Source organism: Ovis aries, chromosome 24 (genome assembly GCF_016772045.2).
Source record: "Ovis aries strain OAR_USU_Benz2616 breed Rambouillet chromosome 24, ARS-UI_Ramb_v3.0, whole genome shotgun sequence".
In the NCBI taxonomy this organism is placed as follows: domain Eukaryota; kingdom Metazoa; phylum Chordata; class Mammalia; order Artiodactyla; family Bovidae; genus Ovis; species Ovis aries.
In genome coordinates, this window is record NC_056077.1 from 3,674,950 (window position 1) to 3,690,860 (window position 15,911).

The 15,911-nt window shown below is 48.3% G+C and overlaps 1 protein-coding gene across 1 annotated transcript in view; it reads right to left on the reverse strand.

Annotated features, from left to right (window-relative positions):
• Positions 1-15,911, reverse strand: part of CREBBP (CREB binding protein) — a 120,846-nt gene that overhangs the window by 55,711 nt on the left and 49,224 nt on the right. Inside the window, exon 3 of the mRNA XM_027961580.3 lies at positions 11,160-11,336. Within this exon, the coding sequence (XP_027817381.1) occupies positions 11,160-11,336 (177 nt within the window). The remainder of the gene's footprint in view (positions 1-11,159; positions 11,337-15,911) is intronic.

Consider the following 15,911-nt stretch of genomic DNA (forward strand, 5'->3'; position numbering starts at 1 on the left):
CTAAATGCCACTGAACTGTGTGCTTTAAAGAAGGGAACTGCATGGGAGAGCAATCGTATCTCAATAGAGCTGTTTTAAAATGACTTCTATCTCACGAATTATCAAAGAAATGAAATTAGAACGAAGAAGCATCTTTCACTTATCAATATGACCACGATAAAAAGATGAAAAATGTCCATTCCTTTTGATCCAGTGGTTCTACATCTTACAATTTATTTTTAGGGAAGTAGCCAGACTACTGTGCTAAAATCTGTGTACAAAGACAGACAATTTGATTAAATTACCGAATACTGGAAATTTCCCTAAATGTCTAGAAAAGACAGACCAGTTAAGAAAAATTATGGCTACAGACCTCATGAAATCAGATGCAGGCATGAAAAGTAAGGGGGACCTGAGGACAGCCTAGTCAAAGCCACAGGGAATACAAAGGCCTGGAGCCAAGCCCCAACCAAATCCTTGACCCACCAAGCATTGTGAGATAGAATCACTGTTATCTGGGGCAACTAGGCCCATGCCCCACAACTACTGAGCCCGCTTGCCCGAGAGCCCGTGATCTGCAACAAGGGAAGCCGCTGCACTTAGAAGCCCACACGCCACGACCAGAGAGCAGCACCTGCCTGCAGCAACCAGAGAAAGCCCGCACAGCAACGGAGACCCAGCTGCCTGCTGCAACCAGAGAAAGCCCGCACAGCAATGGAGACCCAGCACGGCCACAACACACACACAGACCCCAGAAATAACGCAGACCCTCACGCTGCCAGTGAAGTTAAATGGAACATATCAGGCTACAGAAGAAAGCTATTAAAATAGTACCGTAAAGTCATTCAGCTTTTCCTTATCAACTTCATGCATTGTTTGAATATTTTACAAGAAATGTCTACTATTTTTATAACAAACAAGGAAAAAAATCCCACTTTGGGAGGAAAATCAGAAGAATCAGTAGAAAACAATGAACAATTAAATATTAAAAAAAAACTGTAACAGTCCTACAAAGTGGTACAGGCCTCCATAAAAATATATAAAGCAGTGGTTCCTAACTAGTCCCCAGTATAACCTCTTCAAATACAGATTCCCCACTCATGCCTCCCAGAGACTACGGTTCACAAGATGGGGGTTGGAGGGGCGGTGGGGGCAGAGGCGTTTGTATTCAAGTTCCACAGAGGAGGCTTCCTTACAACAGCTTTATACTTCTTAAAGGTTTTCCAAAATGAACACGGATGCACTTTACAGTTACAATAAAAAGAAACATTTAGGAGAGACACTCACAGGTGATTCTCATGCTGCGGCAGTCATGAGCACCGTGAGCGTGCCTGGGCCAGGCCGCTGTAACAGCGACCAACAAGCTAGGCGAACCACGTGACACACACGAGCCAAAGCAGACAGTGCCGGCGTCAGTCCTCCAGTCTCCACTTCTCAAGGACTCGGTGCTGGGTGCCCAACAAGCAGCAGCTCACTTAATGCCCACCCCCGGCCCAGGGAGGCCTAACGCAGGCCTGTGCAGCCGCATGGGCGCTGGTGGGCCGGGGGGAGTTCCCACCTCCTTACTCTTCTGCGCTCGCCTTGTCAGACGGCTGCCCACCTTGCCTCATAAAGCATTTGAAGAGAATGGAGCAGAAAAACTGAGGGAGGTGGGAGGGGGCTTTGGGTGGGGGACACACACACCTGCTGCTGATTCATGTCGGTGTATGGCAAAAACCACCACAATCCTGTGAAGTAATTAGGCCCCAATTAAAATAAATAAATAAAGTTTTTTAAAAAAGAAAAACTGGCCAAGGACAGGAACTAAACAACTTGAGAAACAAAAACATACTAAACACACGTACTTTCCTTCTTACCAGTAATCAAGAAATGCAGACCACAATAACTGGGCACTCTCTCCTCCTGTCAAAGGACCGAATGATAACCCCCAGCCTTGGGAGCATCATGGGATACTAGTGACCTGCTTCCTGGCTTTTGTTGGAAGGCAATACAACAGTATCCATCACAAGCTTTACAATTCATGCAAGACATTTTGGTAACTCCCATCAGCTCACATGCAATTCCTAACGGTGGAAGGGGAAGGTTACTGGGGAACAGGAGTCACAGTGCTGCCATCACGACCCCCTGCCTGTCAACATTCTGAACCATGAGTAACAGCAGGTGAACATAAAGTGTACAACCCAAGGGCTGTGGAGAGCACAGCCCACTCACCCCATCTCATTGCTAGATCTTTTGTTCTTTGCATATATCTTGCTGGCATCATAACTCAACCGTTATTTAAACCCCTGTCCATTAAATGGCCGTGAAAGGCAAACATTTTACGTTTATTCTGGTGTATTTCTTAATTGTAAAGGAGCTTGCTGTATTTTACTAGATCTGTCATTGCTACATGGGTCTGAGTAATCAGCACCAACCTCATTTTTTTAAAATGCCCTTTATCCTAAGAACAGAATCACAGATGTGCACAAGGAGTATGTATAAAGTTTATCCTGGATTCTTTCTAGAAAAAGAAGTTATTTTCCATGACGTATCCAAAAATAGATTACAATGTCTGCAAAGGACTCTGCAAACAGTAAGAAGCAGAAAGTGACAAGTCAGAACAGTGAACGAAAGTGCTTCCTTTGACCACATGACCACCGCCCCCCATCTGCAAGGCTGGGTTCCCACAGACAACCGTTCAGATCAGCCTGGCCCAGACCTTCCACATAACGAATGCAGTCCAGACCCCTACTTCTCTGACATCCTCCCCTGACCCACCTGGAAACTTTACTTCTCCCCAGTCTCCTCTTAAAAGTCAGGAAATGACACCGAAGCGAACCCCAGGTGGGACAAAGGGTTGTTCTGCAATGTCTGCTTGTTCTGATTCCCCCAGAAGGACCCTAGAACAGCTGGTTACACAAAGCTCTGCAGTCATAAAATAGAGAAAATGCTCATTAAATGTACTCCGCTATCAAACCAGGAAGAAGCGATAATCACCTGAGATGATAAAGATCAACTGGTAAGAAACAGAACAGTTATTTAGATAGAATAATGTTTCTGTGTCTTCTTTTTGTTTGGTGTCTGCTGATTTTTTAAAAATAAGATTACCTAACAATTTAAGATTTAAATTCAATAAAGAAACAACTAAAAATGATCAAGGTGGACCAGAATGACTTCTAAGCAATCTTCCAAATCAGAAACACTGATTTCACAGTGGAAAAAACGGCTAATTCAAGAAAGAAAACTCATGGGCGAGAGAGCACAGGACAGGCAACTGGACAGACCCACTCTCTGCCCTGCCCCAGCGTCACTCCTGTCCACCTGGAGAGTCGATCTGTCTCGGGGGCTGCATGGTCAAGTACACCTGTGCAAAGAAACCTCGAGGGTAAAAGCTGCTGGATCTACTCCAACAGCCAAGGGGACAGGCCAACCAGATCCACACGTCTCAACTGACTTACGAGGTCTTACGGGCATCAGGCCCCGTTACTGTACAACCAGTCCACGAGAATTACCCATCTACTAACAACTGGCTTCCCAGGTGGCTCAAGGGGTAAAGAATCTGCCTGCCAGTGCAGGTAGACACAAGGGATGGGGGTTCGATCCCTGGGCTGGGAAGAGCCCCTGGAGGAGGGCACAGAAGCCCAATCCAGTTCTTGCCTGGAGAACCCCGTGGACAGAGGAGCCTGGGGGGCTACGGCCCATAAGGCTGCAAAGAAGCAGACATGGCTGAATCGACTCAGCACGCACAACTTTCAAGGAATCATCTTCTTGACCACCCATCTATATGAACATATTCTTCAAGAATTTATTACAGTAAGTTTTTGATAACTTGGCAAATTAATCATTTGACAGACAAATTAGCTTTTGGTGGCTTAAGCCTAAGCACCATTTCAGATAATTGTGGAAAAGGTAAGAAGTTTGGGAAGTTGGGGCCACACCAAGACAGCTGTGACTCTTCAGACACTGCGCTCACATCTTTGGTAGCTGCGACTGTCTCCTTCCAGACCCATTAAATGTGCTGCCTACTGAGTTCTACCTCTTCAAAAAATATTAAATTAAAAAAAATTTTATATATAGGTATAATCATTTAAGGTATCTACTGAGTTCTTCCTAAAACAGTCACTTCATTTTCCAAAACGCCTGGTACAGTCCCTGTATTTGCTGCTACCGGGCAGGCAGAAATTCTGACACTAGTGTGTGTACTGGGCACAACTTGTTTAGACACGAAGAACCTGCCTACTAAGTCTCTACATGAAGTCAAAGACCTGAATGTCTCTGGAGATAATTTATGCTGTTTTACCTAGAAAGCTTCACTGAAGAAAAGGCTATGCTAATTAGGCTCTAGAAAAGACATGGTTAATGGAAACTAGTCTTGGGAAGAAGTTAAGTGATTTTTTTTTAGCTCCACCGGGTCTTTGTGGCTGCATGCAGGCTTCCTCTGGTGTGGAGAGCTGGGGCTACTCTCTAGCTGCAGTGTGGGAGCTTCTCACTGCAGCGGCTTCTCCTATTGCGGCTCTAAGCACACAGGCTCGGCAGCTGTGGCACAGGGGCGTAGGGGCTCCACAGCATGTGGTCTCTTCCCAAACCAGGGATCAAACCTGTGTCCCCTGCAGTGGCAGGCAGGTTCCGACCACTGGACCACCAGGGAAACCCAGTTAAATGATCCTGATTGAGTACTTCCAATACCAGTACAACCAATACAGCTGGTCTCTACTATCAAAGAATACCATAAATTACTTCTCAATTTACAGCTTTTTTTATATTTGCAACATATCATATTTTGGACTTGGACTATGTTTCCCAGGCTAATATTTATTGCCAAAACAAAAGAGGATGAGTTTAAATAGTAGAAAGGATTTATATAGGTGCTGGTAAGAATTTTAGATGAAAAATTATTCTCCAAAGGCCCATAAACTCATCTTCTCATCTTCAAGTTACAGGTGGAGGCGATGAGAATAAGAAAGGTAAATGCCTAAAATTACAAGAACACTTGGAGGACTAATAGTGAGAGGCAAGTACTTACTTCCCAACACTGCCCCTTGTATTCCAGTTCAATTACTGAGGCATAATTCATGGCCACAGAGTGATTCTCAACAGAAACTGCTCTCACAGTGAAGAGCTGATGAGACTACTCACTTGTCATTCCAGTGAAGGATGAGAGTGCTGGAAGCTCTCTCCCTAGGCCTAGGGTGGAGGGAAACACCAGAGTGCCAGTGATTTTAGACCCTTGCGTGTGAAGGACAAGGAACTACGGACAATGCTTTACACACGCGCGCATTTAAAGGGCAGCGAAAACTAGGATGAGCCAAAGACGACAACAGGGAGAAACACTTGGGTTCATGAAGCTCAATCAGTTCAAGTCTTGATTCCTCAGTGATTGGAAACTGGATATGGAAGATGGAAAATGATGAGAAAATAAGATAAAAAGAGGGAGGGGGAGAGTGAAGGTTTCCGAAGTGCTGAAGTGGACACAAAGACTAACAAAGCAGGCCACTCCCCGGTGGGCATCTGGGCAGTAGGTCCCTGACGCTGCAGGGGACAGAGTCTCTGGAAGCCTAATCTACACCAGAGTCACCAGAGGAGCGCAGTCCCACCACAAGAGGAAGACCAAGTCCATCTACTCGGCAATTATCCTGAACCGTCTTAGAGGGAAGTAGGCAGCACACACTGGAACACTGAGAAAGGCAAAAGTGAAAAGTCTCACCAATAACAGTGAGAGACAAAAAGATTCCTCCCCCGTCCTCTAAGAGATTCCGAACTAGGAGGACATAGGGCAGCCCAGTGGCCAGTCACTCTGATGCAGTGGGTCCGCTGACTCACTGTGAGGCAGACAGAACCAACTCCAAGACACACAGCTTGTCCGGAAGGGCCAGAGCTGATGGCGCGTCACCACGAGCTGCCAGCGGCGCTGCCCCCAGCTCACTCCAGCCGGACCCTCCTCCGCACGGAGCAGCCTGCTCAGTCACCCTCCTCCACTTCAGAGACCTGAACCAGCAGCTGCCTGGGGGGCCTGTCCAGAGCCTTCAGGTTCCAATTCTCTGACACAAGAGCTACCACCACTCCCATGAGCTACTTTATTTTTCCTTTTGTGAGCAATTTTAACAACTTACCTGACCAGAGATGTATTAATTTGTTTTTTGTTATCTGAACTTTATTGACCAGAGACATTTCAACATTCACTTACGTAACAAATTGCTGACTACAGGTGTGAGTTTCTGTAAAAATCCCCCAAGCAATAATGTGTTAAATGAGCAGCACTCCTGATTATTTTCCTTCACTACAACTCTGTCTTTAAAATCAATTAATTTATTTGGTTGTGCCAGGTCTTAGTTGTGTGACACGAAGTCTTCAGTCTTTGTTGCCACATCTGGGATCTAGTTCCCTGATGGGGACTGAACCCGGGGCCCCTGCAGCAGGAACAGAGTCAGCCATTGGGCGACCAGGGAAGTCCCTCCTCCACAAGTTCGGAATGGCAAATCCTCCATAATATAGTTCTTAGTTTTTCTCAAAACAACAACAAAAAACCCCAACACACATGAACTTCCTGTTAGAAATAACCCTGTGGGAGACCACAGTGGGGCGCCCACAGCAGACTCCAGAGAGAAACTGACGGTGGGGGCCCTCTGGTCACCAAACCTTCTCAGGTGAGATACACCCAGGGGTGCCCCACCTGAAACGGGGCCCCTTCAAAACAACCCCACACCCCACAGGTCAGCAAACAGCAGAATGGACAATCCGGTTCCAGCTGATACCCGAATTCCGCCCCCTTCCTGCTAACGCTCCCATGCTCTGTTATGACCGTTTCAGGTGAAAATGGCAAGAAGGGCAATGTCACTGAGGGGTCAGGTGGCCCCCGCTTCCAGAGGACTGCCCTGGGACAACTCCGCTCGGCCCGGACAAACCTCTCCTTTGAGACGGCCCATGTGGACCTTCAAGCCAGGCTACAGAAAGACAATCCAACCCATGCCCTCACCAAAATCACTCTTCTTCATCAGTAAAATTTATATTATTTTGAAATTCTTACATCCATGTGAACAATCCTAGAAAACTGGATAGTGAACACATATATTTTATAGTTGTAACTCTTATTAATTCACATTATAAACAATAGCATACATACTGAGTCTTATTAGACCTAAAACTTGACTATTTTTAAAAAACATCCTGATTTCAAAGATGCTACAATGTGGCGGGGTTGGGGGGGTGGGGGAGTGGATCTTAAAATCATGAAATACAGTGTAATAATATGGTAAAAATTCTAACAACTTCAAAAATCTGTAGAAAGTTAAGAAATTACAAATAAAATGGCCGAAAGACAGAGCTGCAATGAAATCCATGTGAAAATTTAGGGAGATGTGGCATTTGCTCTTGAATGCTGTCCTGGGGATTATGGATGCCCTCAACAAGGACCCCATCTGCAATGGGAGCTCTGCGCCCTTTGGAGCTCCAGGCAGCACATCCCAGAGGGAGACCTCAGAGCGTGGCGAGCCACAGGTTTCCATGACTACGGGCCGCACAGCCCACACGCTCCGTGACCACCCACACATCTACCTGCACACTCCCCTGGCGATCTTCGGCCCTCACCTCACTCACCACCCCAACAGTCACCATCCCCTCTCAGTCTCCTCTCCCACCTTCAGGGACATCACCAGCCCCCCTGGACAGTGGCCACCCTACTTGGATGTCCGTCCACCTGCCTGGCCTCTTCACCTGGACGTCTCACAAGCATCTCAAGAGGAGCAGGTTTACAGCGGAACTGTGAGTGCCCTCTCCGTTGTCACCCTCTCCCCAGCCTGCTCCTCTGCTAGCTCTGTAGATGGCCCTACCACCCACCAAGCCATCTCTCCTGGTGACCCCACTCTAGTGGAGACTCTTGTCTGCTCCCCTGTCCCTACTGTGACCTGTCTCTTCTAGCCTGGACCACTGCAGCGGCCATTGCCACCCACAGCCTCCCTGAGATGGCTCCGGCTGAGCCCCCAGTACTCACCTCACACCACTTCCCCCTCATCCTTCCCTGGACTTCCGCTGGCTCCCATACAAGCCATGCTCTTCCAGAGCCCTGGGGTCTCCATGGCTTCTGCTCACCCTCCCGAACTTGCCCTTAAACCCAATTCTTGGTGCAGCTCTCTCTCTGATGGTTCCACCTAAGGAGGTCCCCGTGTCAACCTCAACCTCTGTGTGCTACTCAGACCTGCTTGGGCAGTCTGTCTTTGATTATTTGTTTTCCATCACCACCGCTGCCCCCCACCCCTGCAATTCCATGGGGGTGAGCTCTACATCACTCACAGCCACATTCCAGATACACCTGGGCTCAGAAAAGGTGCTCAACAAAAGCAGCAAATTGAAAGACTGTCCGCACCCCTGGCTTCCTCTGCACCCCCAGTGATGGAGAGAAGACAGGCACGAGCCCCTTGGCCAAAGACCAAGTGCCTCAATGGCTCCACAGAGAGCTCAGCCAAGGCACCGGGTGAGCTGGAGTCACAGGCCCGAACTCACCCAGGCGGCACACAGAGCCTCGCTGGGTTTTACAAGGTCACTCCAAAGCATGACAAAAACCACAAGTACATTCAAGGTGCAAATTTTTCTATTTTTTTTTTTAAACTAAAGAGACCTAAGTCTTTGGTAACTGCTTCCTTCCTGCAGACAACAATCTCTGAGCTCCAACAGGCCGGATACAATTTAGAAAGTTCAAGGAAGACCACCAAATATGTTTTGAGGAACGGATGTAAGTGATATAAACACCCCCAAAGAGCTCAGAGCCCCTAAAACATGAGGGCTAGGACCACTGAAAGAGTTCTGGGCCTTGCAGACAACAGGCTACAAGCCCTGAATAAACTCAGTCAAACCCTCAGCCTCCTCATCTGAACAATGGGAGGTGAATGATGTCTTTCAAGAGGCTGTGAAAGAGTAACGTAGAACACACGATGAGAAAGCACTTGGATACCAGGCAAGTGACACGCCCTCGCGCCCTGCTCCTCTGACGGTCCCCGCCAGCACCTGTGCGCACCCAACAACGCGAAGGCCGAGGCTTCAGACATACATGCTGGCAAAGCTCTGGTGCCTCATGGATGAACGTCTGAGGACCTTACTCCGAAGACAACAGCTGTGCATCACTTCCCGGGTCCACCCAGGTCCCCATGGGAAAGCAGTGGCTAGGCTGGCACAGACCAAGGCGCTGCCCCAGTTCACCATGCTGTCCAGAGGGGCCCAAGGAGGGGGTGGGATCGGGGGAAGAGCTGGTCTCATTTGTTCGCTTCACAGCCAGAAGGATGAGATTTTATCACTACTGCCTCCCCTAACTGTTCTCCAGGGCAGGGGCTTTCAACTGGGGCTGGCTGGGGGTGGTGGGGGTTAGGCAGGGAAAGGAAGGGAACGGGGGAGGGCTGGGAGCACTGAGTGGTGAAGGCCAGGGATCCTGCTAAGTATCCCACAACATACAGCACGGCCCGCGCAACTGAGAAACCTCTGAAGTGCCAGCAGACAGAAGCCCTTCCACAGCCCAGAGCTCCAGGCCATGCTCAGGTGGAGAGAGAAGCTTCTTTCCTGTCTGGTCTGACCCTGCCCTTGATCAGCGCACCAGTCCCGGGAATTCAGTCCCTGGAGCCGCAGAGCTGGGCAGAGGACCACAGGGAAGGGTTTCTGCCACGAGACTGTGCGTGAAGGACAGAGGGTGAAAAAGTGGGGCTGGAGAAAATTTTAAAGAAGAAAGGGAGGAAAAAGTTGGGTCACAGTTTCCCAGACAAAAAACACAGGATGTCTGTGAAAAGCTAACGCTTTTACTCCCGAAGCCAAAATGTGCTCCAGGTTCCTGAGCAAACCCAGGGGACAATCAGCAGCACTGAAGTCCACACGACTGTCCCCCAGTGAGGACTGCGGGAGGCAAGGCCAGGGAGAGCGGGGCTGGGGGGTGGGGGTGGGGGCGTGGAAGAAGCAGTGGGCTTTGCCTTAAGTTCTGGATCTGCCTGGCTGCGAACAGAGCGATCCTGGCCACACACAGTTACTGGAGGGAGAGAAGTAGACCCAGGAGAGTCACAGAGATGCCGACAAGAAGAAGCGGTCAGAACTCGGAGCAGCTTGAGGACAAGCCTCATCACTCTTCCTCTCTCTTGTTTTAAGATATGAGAATGTGGCAAACAGAGCAAACCTGATCAGGACACCTCAGTATCACTCCACTTCCTGACTTTTATCAAAAAGAGAAAGAGACCTAGCTCTTTCTGCTTCCAACAACCTCCAGACTCCTAAGTACTGTAAGGACTTAGTTCTGGCAAATTGTCCCAAGTTACAGAAGATGCTAACATCCAGGGAAGCAGGTGATAGTGATAGAGGAATTCTCTGGGGTATCTTCACGACAAATACTTCAAATTACAGGTTTTAAAAAATCAGAAGACAAAGAACCACCTTTTCTGAATATAACCGCCAGCTTTCTTCTGAGTCAGCCCAGATGGCTCCGCACAGCTGCGTGGCTGGCAGCCCCGGGGCTGGCCCAGGAAAGGGAGAGTGGCTGCTGCAGGCCCTGACCCCGCAGCAAAGGCACATCAGGGGCGCAGCGGCCACGTATGCACAGTAAGGTCTGACAGAAGAACACACTTCCCCTGAGTGGCTGGACCTCAAGCGATTCCATCTTGCAGCACAAAGGAGCTGTTTCCCACTGATCCCTGGGTTAGTGAGATCGAGAGTTACAAGGACAGTTTCTATTTTATACGAAGGAAATCTCAGGGAGAATGAAGACACGTGAAGCCATCTGTCAAGTCAGACAGCACACACACGTCTCAAGACAAGGCACAGTTCTCTGAGATAAATGTCCTTCATTTGACTGTGACACAAATTGATGGGCTTCTACTGACAGCCTCAACCTCTGACAGACAGGAAGAGTAAAAAAGCCAAAAAAGCCCATGTCCCCCATTCTCTCAGCTCTCCTATTGAATCAGAGGGTGACTCTGGAGGAAAGTCGAAGTGACTCATGAACCCCTCCCTCCTGGTAGGGAGCATGGGGGACTAGCTGAATCATCTTTACTAGCCCCTTACGGGCAGCTCATCATAGAAACTTAAACTCACGGAGACAGCACACACACAGGAAATACGTGCTACTCTCCTATCACCCACAACACACTTCTAGCTTCAGATCTTCACTGTCGCACGATAAGAATCCACACACCGAGCGCCCACTGGAGATCCACAGTCTGAGACCAAGGGCGACTCACCATGTTTGGCACGTTGGTGACTGAAGCGTTCTTGATGTCTGCGGCAAAGGGAGGCAAGCTGTTGACCATGCTCTGCTTGCTCGGCAGCTGGGGGTTCACTCCAGGGGCTCCCATCTGCTGCCCTCCAGTTTGACTAAAGGCTTGTCCAAATGGACTTGTGTTACCAGTCATTCCCATCTGAAACAGAAAGAGCAACATCAGCCGTCCTGACACGACCACTTATGAAAGGAAGGGTCTCAGAAACGTTCACTGTGACCCACTAAAGCAAAAATCATTACTTCCCTTTTGAACCTTCATTTCAATTATAAATTAAAGGTGCATTCTCAAGGTTCACAGTTAGCATTATGAACAGAGCAACTTGCTCAAAAGGCTACAGACTAAAGACAGAAGACAAGCAAAGCCGCTCCCAGCATCCCGTCTGCCCCCTCCTCCTAAGCACCCCCCCGAGCCCGTGCTCCTCCACCCTCACCCTAAGCCTGACCCCCCTCCGTGCCCCCAGCTGACTGAGGCACCGACAGTCAGAAGATCATGCGGAAACAAAACCTTTTCGAGTCACTGACAGAGGGGAGCTCCTTCAGCTTAATCCTTAAGCACTCTGTAGGTAGCTTCTTTCAGCTACCACCTCCCTCAATCAGATTTAAGTTTCCATCAGTTCAAAATGCACAGTGGAAATACTGACAAAGAAACGATATAATGTCTGGGGTTTGCTTTAAAATAACCTTGTGAAGCAAGAGGCAGTGGTCCTAGAGAGTGACTGGACAAATGCTGGTGACTCCTCACCCAGGGACAGGTGCGGGGGGTTGTTATACTAGCCCTTCTAATATTGTACCTATTTGGAGTTTTCCATTATAAAGTCTTATTAGCCGGTAAGCCATGTCCAATTCTTTGCAATCCCAAGGACTGTAGCGCGCCAGCCTCCTCTGTCCATGGGGCTTCCCAGGTAAGAATAGTGGAGTGGGTAGCCATTCCCTTCTCCAGGGGATCTTCCCGATCCAGGGATCAAACCTGTGTCTCCTGCACTGGCAGTGAAATAAAATAATCTAAATAGTAGACAAAGCCAAGAGTGGGGAGGATAGATTCCACCTATGCCTCAGGGAGGGGGTCAGCAACCCCCTCGGGGGGTCCCCTGCAGTCAAGAGGCCACAACCAGGACCCCTCAGCTCCAACCTCCACATGCGTGAGTGGCCACGGGGAGGCCCTGCTGCTCAGCTGCCCCCCCTGGAGAAGCAGCAGCAGAGACGCATTACTGAGAGACGGGCTTTTCTAGCCTGCCCGTCTTCGCTCTCTCACGAAGCTGCAACAGCCCATCTGCTCCCTACTGCCTGTTCTACTTTTCTGGGGTCCTGGTGCATCTGAGGTTTAGCAACGGGGAGGCAGGAGTCCCCCGAAGAGAAGACCACACCCCCTTCCCTAGGGGAAAGTTTCCATCCAAGAAATCACAGCTCAGTTCTCTCCACCAACCTCACGTGGTGACTGCAGCACCAGCCCGTTCACACAGGCTAACTTAGGTTCCTTCCCTTCCCTCACCTCAGAGATGAGCGTCTCGCAAAAGGCAACTGCATTATTTCTTTCGGCTCTAAAATTCTAGGTTGCAAACAAATGGATGCTCAACACAATTGAGGCTTTTCTGCTGAAATATCCACATAAAAACACAAAACCAAATGACTGTAACCAAAAAGATCTTGTCTGGCATTTTCATAGGTACTGGTGGTTTCCACACGTACCCTCACAGCTGATACTCTCATTTTTTGAACATAAACACATCCTAGCTACCATTTTTGCCCTATTTGCTTTGAGTAAACTGAAGTGAATTTGAACAACTAAAACTCAAAGTCAACTTGAGTAAACTGAAGTAAAAACAAATGCTCCACAAAGCCCACAAGGAGATTCCACTTTAAATTCACATGACTTAATCAAGGAGAGATTTAACAAACTTTTTTTTTTAACATAAAGGACATTTCTGATTTTCAGCTAGGTTCCTTCAGTTGTTATCTAAAACGAAGAAGAACCGAACCAAAATCCTGTATTTTCAGGAAGTGTTACACTAAACTAAGGCTACATAATGATCATTTCTTGTAGACTTTCTGCCTTAAAAACACATTTATTTATTTTGGGTGCACTTAGTCTCTGCTGCTGCTCACGGGTTTTCTCCCGCTGCGGTGCGTGGGGGCTGCCCTCCAGCTGCAGAGAGGGACTTCTCATTGCAGTGGCTTCTCTTGCTGCGGAGCACAGGCTCAGTAGCTGGGGCCCACAGGCTTAGTCGCCCCGAGGCATGGGGGACCTTCCTGGACCAGGGATCGAACCCACGTCCCCTGCACTGGCAGGTGGATTCTTAACCACTAGACTGCCAAGAGGTCTGAATTGCCGTTTTACTGCACTGTTCTCAGAGCCCCAAGAATTTGTGGAAAAAGAAGCTGTAATTTCCATTTCCTGAATTTCATCTGAAATTTCTCTATTTAGGACCAAGTATGTCGGGAGACGTGTATCTATCCGCCCTCCATGAACCTCTGCCCACAGCCAGCCAGCGTTTACTGGGTGCTGCTGTGAGCCAAGCCTGGTTCAGAGTGCAATGCGTGCAATTTCCCTGCATGCATGGAGCTCGCTTCTCGTAACCACCAATCTGATAAACAAGAAAAATCAATGTTCTTTTGAAGTTTCTGGTACTGATGAGCCAGAATGAGCAGAGCTGGGCGGGGAGGGGAGGGGCGAAGTAAAGGCATCTGTCCCTGCACAGATCCAACTGTCCCAGACAGGTCCTTCAGCGCAGAGTGAAAAGTGAATGCCAGGAGGCCCACGAGCTGCCAGAGGGGGCCCATGTGGTTCAAAGGTCATCAGGCTTGTAAAAAATATCTAAGGTGCTGCAAACATCTGCACGGTGTTCACACGCGCACCTTGCCAGGGTGAACACCTGGTAGGTATGTGGTCTGCTTGGTTGGCTACTACTTGCCTGCTGAGTCGCTGGGGCAAAGCACCAGTGCTGTGAACTCTGACAGGCTTCATCAGGAAATCTGTTCTCACTTTTTCTTCTTGGCCATCCCATAGCGAAGGAAACCTCTCAACATGGGTTCTACCCTCATGGGGCAAGAACCAAGGTGAAGTCAAGGATCAGAGATTTCAGGTAAGGAATGGCCAGCTCACAGAGAAGATGTGTTTTAAAAATAGGGGAAAATCCCACCCTCATGACACCACACTCCAAAGATGAACCAAAGTGAGTCCTGGCTACCCACGGGATCAGGCTCCAAGGTCAACCTCAGCTCCCTGGTCCAGGCCAGACCCTCTTCAACATCAGAGCTAACAGAGGCCAGGCAAGGACAGTCCTTTAACAGTCCCCCAGCCTTTGGCCAAGCAGGCCTCCTGGTCCCAGCTATCTCCTGGCAGAGCCTGGGAGAACTGGAACGCTGCTCTCCAGTCCTAGCCTGTAGTTCTGAGTAACCCCTTTCATGTCCAGAGATTTCTAGATTTTTGATTTCCTGTCTGTATCTACTCTCCTTTGATCAGATTGAACATTCCCAAATCTAGTCACCACAGGTTTTTTTAGCATCCACACTCACGATGAAACTGTATAAATCAAGATGTTTGTCTAACTCCAATCAATAAAACCTACATATTTCTTCTAATTTCCCAACAGTTACTTGATAGCAACTTAGTAAACTTTATTTTATTTTCAACTGAAGTTTATCAGATTTTGGGTTAAGGCTGCTCCAAAACCGGCATATAGTCTTCTCAATAAAATTCAAAAAGTAGAACGGCAGAAAGAGGCAACCGTTCAGTTAATGGTGCAATTTATATATGAACAAATTAAAGCCTATACAATAAGTATTTATATTCTGCCTCATTCAGCAACAGCCCATACATGTTAAAATATCCTTTCACTCTATTCTTCCAGAGCCCTTTTAAACGTTTAATTCAAGTTGAATCTTAGAAAATAGGAAAAGTTAACTACAGTAAGTATTGGAAAAAGACAATTTCTCCCAGAATGAAATCTAAATTAAATACTGCTTTATAAGTCTACCAAGTTTTCCCATGAAAAAGCATTCCTATGATCAAGTTTATCTATCAATCATTTGAGAACCTACTTCCTAGCTGTTTATCACTTCACCAAGAGAATAAAGACACATAAACTACAGCCATGTGTACCAGGAAGACAACCCCCAAACCTGCCCCCCAAAAGTAGTGTCAGCACTGGCGCCTGTGCCGGCCCTAGATGGCAGGGCTCTGAAGCACGAGACCAGATGAGGAAGCCGGTCTTCAGGGCTCAGTTCAGCAAACCTGAACACCGCCTGCACACACAGCATGCAAAACAAAGACAGTGTCGGCAGCCAATTCTGGTGACGGCGCCTGGTCCATCAATCAAAAACAGCTCAAGTTCTGAATTGCTGGCCCAACAGGTGAGTGACCGCTACCCCAGAAGCAGGACAGAGCAGACGTGCTCTCTCCATTCTGCTAGACGCAGAGTGCAGACAGACTGGGAAGATTTATAATAGGACACAGCTCCGTGCAATTACTTGTCATGATAATATTTATGACAATCTAGACTAAATCTGTCTTTGGCACAAAACCAGGATGAAATGTCTTGCCTTCCTGGAATCTATGTCTGCTCTGTGTCCATGGACCCCAGTACATAGTGGGTACTTGATTAGTATTTGGGGAGAGAACCCAAATAAACGAACATCCAAGAGACCACGACATCCTGCAGCCCGGCACGGAATAAGAGAACCCCCAACATCAACACCGAGGGCGGGGGCGACGGCG